The 6,680-nt window shown below is 53.8% G+C and overlaps 1 protein-coding gene across 1 annotated transcript; it reads right to left on the minus strand.

Moving 5' to 3' along the window:
- Positions 1-847: 847 nt before the first annotated feature.
- Positions 848-3,010, minus strand: AVPR1B (arginine vasopressin receptor 1B). The gene is made up of 2 exons (XM_010158048.1): positions 2,032-3,010; positions 848-1,149 (listed from the first exon to the last, which is right to left on the minus strand). Exons 1-2 carry the CDS (start codon positions 3,008-3,010, stop codon positions 848-850), a joined length of 1,281 nt encoding a protein of 426 aa, XP_010156350.1.
- Positions 3,011-6,680: the final 3,670 nt, after the last annotated feature.

A 6,680-nucleotide genomic window follows, 5' to 3' on the forward strand; every position in this document is an offset into this window, starting at 1 on the left:
AGCGGTTCTTTAATGGGAGGGAGCAGCTGAGGAACAGCATGGAGCAGCCCGGTATGGCGGCTGGGGGCTGAGAGTAAACCTGATGGGAAGTGCCGTGGCAGGGAGGCAGGCAGGATCTGCCTGGGTGAGCTGGAGCTGGGCCAGGGATGCCCCGAGCAGCCCCTCGGGGGTGTCACTGCTGCGTTTCGGACGCCCGCACCAGCGCAGCGCGATGCTGTGCGGTAGCGGGACGGCTGTGCACACCAGGACAGAACATCCCAGGCCTCGAGGAGGTGGGCAGGGGGTCTGGCTCCAGAGCTGCCTGTCAGCAGAGGTTAATGCTAGGCAGTGAAGCAGGGAGTGTGTGGTGTGCCCCAGGGCCTGGGAAAGCAGAGTCTGCGTTTGCTGCTCTGCCAGCGCAGCCCTGAGGATGGGAGATGAGCAAGTTGCTCGCAGGGAGCTCTGGAGCAGATGCAGCCACATTGCCTCCTGCTGAGCTCAGGCTGCTTTGCTGGCATCTGTCAAACACCCAGAGCTCGAGTCCCTCCAGGACTGAGCTGCATCTCCCGGCGGACACAAGGCATTCCTGGAGAGGCTACCTAAAATATGAGGGAGGTGGGTGCCACGGTCAGGCAACGGCTGATGGGGCTCTGTCCCTCTCCCCGATGCTCACAGCAGATGCAGTTCGCACAGTGCAAGCAATCAAGGGCGAAAGGGACAGTGATGCTCCCAGGGTTAAGCACACAGCGTTCTGCAAAATGGGATCCTATGAGGTGGGGAGAGACAGCTCTGCAGTGACAGTGCTTGCGGTGTCACATCTGGTGGCAGCTGTCCCCAACAGGGGGATGTGCCTGGGGACATCTGCAACCTAGAGTGTGCCCAACTCGGTGACCAGCTCCTCGCGGAGAGGGTAGCCATCCTTGGCGCTGCTCCCGTGAAGGGGGAGGCCAGTGGGGCTGGTGTGTTGGCTGTGGCTCAGGATGGTGGTTTTCCTGCTGCAGAGGCTCCCGGTGGAGGCCTGTCTCCGGGGCTGGGATCCCCCCCAGCAGGACAGGCAGCGTGCCGCATCCTGGAGCAGGTGCCCGCTGAAGAACATGTAAATCCAGGGGTTGCAGCAGCTGCTGAGGCTGGCCAGCAGCATGGTGATGGTGAAAGCCACGTTGGTGGACTCTGGGAAGGCAAGGGAGGGAGCTTAAACCTCCTTCTGTCTGGGAAGGGTTCCAGTGTGCAACGGGTGGGACCTTGGGGGCTCTTCCTAGCTCGGACACGTCTCCTTTGTCCCATTCCCATCCCGTCTGAGTGGCATTTGTTTGGATGGGAGCGTTTGCTGCGCGACAGGCAGAGCTGGGCTCCACCCCTGGCTGAGGGTTGCAGGTGGGTGATATGTGGTAAGGGGACGTGCTGGAGCACATCCTCGGGGAGAGTGCTGGGAGATGAGACCCAGCAGCTTTTGCACCTTCCTTCAGCCTGTTTGCTGGCTAAAACATCTCTTGGAGGCCTTACAACCTTGGATAAAGCTTCCTCTACACATTAACAGGCTAGGGGGGCTATTGAAAACGTCCAAAATAGTCAACCTACGGAATTAGAAACCCACTCCTGAACCCTCTGCAGCTGGCCCAGGGACAGCTTTACGGGCCCTCAGCGCTATGTGAGACGGATGGGATGGAGCTGCTCCAGCAGGACGGCTGCTCTGCGGGAAGATGCCGGCGGAGATGGGAGCAGCAGGCACAGTTAAAACCCTCCCTGTGGTCACCCGATGCCTGAAGCAAATTCCCACGAGGGAAGTGACACACATGGCAAACACCTTTACATGTCCCTACAGGTGATGGTCAGATTTCAGTGGTTTTTCTGGTGAAAGCAATGATTTGACTCTGCAAACAGTTTTCTATAAATACTAGGTAGCACATCTGTAGCATTCCCCACGATTTTTAAAATGACAAAGTAACAGACAGCTCTTATTTGTTAAAAATGCAATGGGCATGCTGCATGCCTCAGGGTGCCCAGGGCTCTGCCTGCTCTGGGCTGCAACCCAGCTTCCCTCCCACTACTCACCATCGTCAGGAGCATCCTCGTCCCACACCGACCACATCTGCACACTGAAAAACGGTGCCCAGCAGGCAACGTAGGCCACCACGATGACAAAGGTCATCTTCACCGTGCGGATCTTGGCGCGGGAGATGGTGCGTACGCTGCTCACCCGCGAGGGCTGCCCGCTGGGGCACTGCCCGCTCTTCTCGGAGGAGCAGGGAACAGGAGGGGCAGCTGCTGTGAGCATCCCTGTGCTGGGGCCGCCGCTCTGGGTCTTGCCTTTGAGGTTCTTGCAGATCTCATAGCAGATGAGGCTGTAGCAGACAGTGAGGATGCTGACGGGCAGGATGAAGATGCACAGTGTGGTCCAGGTGATGTAGGCTCGGGCTCCCCACGGGTACCTGAAGTCTGCCCAGCAGTCCAGCACCCCCGAGCCCTGGCGCACCTCCCGAAGGGAGAAGATGAAGATTTGGGGCAGGCTGAGCAGCCAGTTGAGCAGCCATGTAGCCCCAATCATCACATAGGCCTGGCGACTGGGCTGCTGCAGGGTGCGCAGTGGGTGGCACACAGCCATGTACCGGTCCAGTGTCATCACGATGAGCATGTAGGTGGAGGCGAACATGCTCAGCACCTGCAGGTACTTGACTGCCCTGCAGACTGGGTCCGGCCCCAGGAAGCGGTAGGTCACCTCCCAGATCATCTGCGGCAGCACTTGGAAGAGCGCGACGCCCAGGTCGGTCAGCCCCAGGTGCAAGATGAAGAGATGCATCCGGCTCATCTTCTTCCTCAGGCGGTACATCGCCAGCAGCACCCCCACGTTGCCTACGGTCGCTACAGCCAGGATGGTGGCCAGCACCCCGATCTCAGCCTTGGCCAACTCTTCATCCCGGGTATGCAAGAGGGTCAGATTGGGGTCGCCTGCCAGGGTCTGGGGGCTCAGCAGCCCCTGGCTGTGCCCAGGCCAGCTGTGATGAGTGCTGTTCAAGCCCCAGCCTGGCTCCATCCCTTTGGGAATTTGTGCACCTATAAGGTTTGTCTCCAGTGGTCTGTTAAACCCTTTCCTGCCTCCCCGGGGCTGAGGTCCTGGGGTCAGTGCTCCCTTTAAGTGCTGCTGCATCAGCTCCTCTGCCCCTGTCCAGAGGGGCTGGACATACCTCCTCCAGCAGTCCCCACCACAGGTGCCAGGTTGTCACCTCCTCTGCCTTGTGCTCCTCAACATCACGCTAATCCTGTGCTGTGCAGCTGCAGTTCCCCTCCCTGGCTGGGTCGCTCCATGCAAATATTCCAGGTCAGCAAAGAGGTCCAAGAGCTCCTGGCTCAGTCCTTGATCTTTTTCTTGTCTGCACTAAACATTCCCAAATCCCCGCTTCTCCCTGGACTGCTCATCTTGTGCATCCCCTCTCCCCCATGCACTGGTAAACTGAAAGGGGAGCCCCCTGCTTCTTTTCAGTGCAGCAGAAGTAGCAGAAGGAGGCACAGGGGCTGCATCCCCTTCCCAAGAATAGTATGAGTCAGGCAAGCGGTGGTGTCCCACGTCTCTGTGGGATGCAGGGTGGTGGCTCTCGGTTGCTGTGCGTGTGAACACTGTCCGCCCGGGTCTGGGTTTTATAGCCTGGCAGCTCCCCTCCCCGGCTGGCCCCCAGCTCCTCCACGCTAAGCCACTTCCCCTCCTGCCGCTCCCGGGGGCTGCAGTCGCTGGGCTTTGCCCGAATGTAATTCCTGGGCAAGAGCCAAAGGCTGGGAATACTCATGCACTTTTACCCTTGTCCCTTGCGTCCCCTCTTTTGCAGGGCTGGGGATGCTCTGCCTGATTTGCACTGTCCCTGCTAGTGTAAATTCCATGGCTGCAAATGCAGATGTGACTGGAGCTGAAACTCTTGTGTGTCGCCCACCTCGCAGAGCTGCGGCTGAGCACGGGGCCAGGAGCTGGGACACCCGCTCTCCTGCCTGGATCTTCCCTTTCCACTCTTTTTTTTTTGAGCCTTCGGTGTGTCTTCCCACTCAGTGTGCGACTGCAAAATGCTCTTGTGGTGTCTGGATACAGCTACAGGTTCACTTTTGTTTTGCAACATTAAGGCTTTGTATTTCCCCTACTGGCTATCGAATTATTTCCATAAGAAATAAGGCCACCCATCCGTTTCCAGTGGTTTTTCCTTTCTCTGCTGAGGAAAGAGGATGGCAGCAAACAAAAATGCACCGACCCCAGCTTTCTCCTCTGGCTGTGGCATTGCGGTCGTTTCCTGTAAGAAGGCTGTGATTTGCCGAATACAGATTTGCAGATCACCTCTAATAACCATAAATGAGCGCAGCCTAGATCTAATTAAAAGGCATTCATCCCTACAGGAGACCCTATGGATGTAGAGTACCCGTCGTGGGAGGTGCCTGGCTGAGGTGCTGGAGTTAGAGAAAGCAAGGAGTTCCAGTGAATAATGTAATTCTCCGTTTGTCATCAGACAGCTGATTTTCTGGATGATTAATAGAGGGCGGTGCAAGAAAAGCACTGGAAAGCTGAGAAGAAGGCAGAGATGGAGGGGCAGATCTGCTGAGAGAAAAACATTTGGAGCTTTTTGAGGGCAGACTCAGCTTTCACTGGTACCGGTTCGATTTGGGAGCAATTCCTGTGGAGTCAGAGCTTTTATTCCAGCTTTACCTAAATTTAGCAGCGGGGAGAATACTTCTGCAAAGGTGCTGAGAGGGTGAAGCTAATTCACAAAAGAAAAATGATGCTTGGAAAATAGTTCTTTTTCTTGAGACAGGGAGATTATGACAGCAAGGAAGCTTTTCAAGCAGATGGGTTAAAAAATAAACTCATTTTCTTTCACTGGTTTCCTGAGCATTCTGACACGTCACTAGTACTGCCAGGCTGTGCAAAACCACAGCTGGCTTCTCTGACTCAGGAGCTCGGGAATCCCTCATGGAGCACGGTGCTGGTTTGTTTAGTGCCCTGGGAGCCCCTGGGATGTCATTGCCCAGCTGTGTCCAGATGTGCCAGCCCCAGCTGCAGCTATTTTGGCTGTTTCCCATAAGCCAAACCTTGGGGGAACAGAGGCTGGAGCTGTTGCAGGATGATGGGATGCTGCTGGTTATCTTTTTGTGCTATGGTGGTTTGTGTCCCCAACACAGGGGAGGTGTGTGTGCTATGGGGGGGGTCACCCCTCTTGCTTAGGGCTCTGTGCTGCTGGTTATTGCTGCTACCGGGTGTTGTGAGCCCTGAAATCCCGTGAAAGCTGTTTTCTCCCTTCCCTCTGGGTGTGATGCTGAGGTATGGCAGGGTGTAACTGGATTTCCAAGCTCTTTACATTGGCTTGTGAAGGTAATACTGTGTTACACAGCTGATTTTTAGCATCAATGCACTGTGAAGCACAATGTGTAAAATGCTGTTACTGTCACCAGCCTCATCCTGGGCTCTTTTGCCGTAGAGCGCAGAGACAGAGGTTTTGTGATTGCCAAATCATTTGGCAAAGTAGCCGATTACTTTGCTTTGTGGGTATCTTCTTAGCTAAATAATTTCAATGAAGCTTGCTGGCTTGCATTTAAACACCGATTTGGCTCTTTTCAGCACAAGTATTTTATTTGCAGGATGCGATGGTGTGAAACTCACGTTGCTGACAGCACAAAGCAGGCTTGGCCTGTCGTTAGTGTTTAATCACTGCCATGTCTTTTGTTGTTCAGGCCAGGAAAAAGCAAGACTTGGTCATGTTGTGCTGGTTGAGATGTTCTAAAATTAACAGTGTTGCAATTGCTTGATAGCAGCTTGGGATCGTTTCCTTGGAAAGAACGAGGGCTGGAAGCTCCTGGTATCTAAAGCTCCTTTTAATGCCAACTCTCTCTCAAAATTAAGCCAAGAATGACTTCCCTTCCACCTCCTGAAAATATAAACTGCTGAGAGATTCCAGTTACTCAAGATTTAGGACCTTGAAAAGCCTAGCTCGCTCTAGTCCTCCATGTAGGACTCCCATTCTTGTTAGGACTTGAGGAGTTCGGAAGCTGAAAACTTGGCGTAATTTGATTTTTGCTGCTTGCAAAGTTTGTGAAGAGTATTCAGAAAAGTGACCTTGTGGTGTCTGTCTCTTTAGGGAAACAAATTTCCCTGCCGTGTGGGCGTCGGACAGAGGATGGGATTGCAGCTGTTACTGGGAGTGTGGAAGGATTTAGCCCAGCTCTGGTCCATCCTGAAACCCTGTGAAATGCCCCAAAACGTGAAGCTGTCTCCAAACCGACTCCTGTCACCCTCTGGAAGGAGAAAGCTGCTGTATAATTGGGCAGCATTATCTGTCATACGGCTCTGGGAACCAAAGACAGGAGCTTCGGTAATTTCAAGGTAATTATAAGCCAGATGTGTCAGTCAGGCACCCCTTTTCCTCCCCCTTTTCCCTCATTCAGATGTTTGGTTTTTTCCATTTAATTAAAACCTCTGATCCTGTTTAATATTAGAGAGCATGTCTGGTTGCATAAATAAATATGCTAAACACACAGCAAATGCCCCAAAGCGGTGCCTGTTAGGGACACTGCTAGGCAGAACAAGCCTTTTGATTTTAATAGAAAATCCATGGGAAGCTGTAAAAAATTGGCAAGCGGAATAACAAAAGCTGACAGCGTTGTATTAAAGAACTAAATTTTAAAGTATCAGTGCCTAAAAATGTTGCCTTGAACACAAACTGGGGGGGCGGGGG

The sequence above is a fragment of the Eurypyga helias genome, unplaced genomic scaffold, assembly GCF_000690775.1.
Source record: "Eurypyga helias isolate BGI_N326 unplaced genomic scaffold, ASM69077v1 scaffold27038, whole genome shotgun sequence".
NCBI lineage: Eukaryota > Metazoa > Chordata > Aves > Eurypygiformes > Eurypygidae > Eurypyga > Eurypyga helias.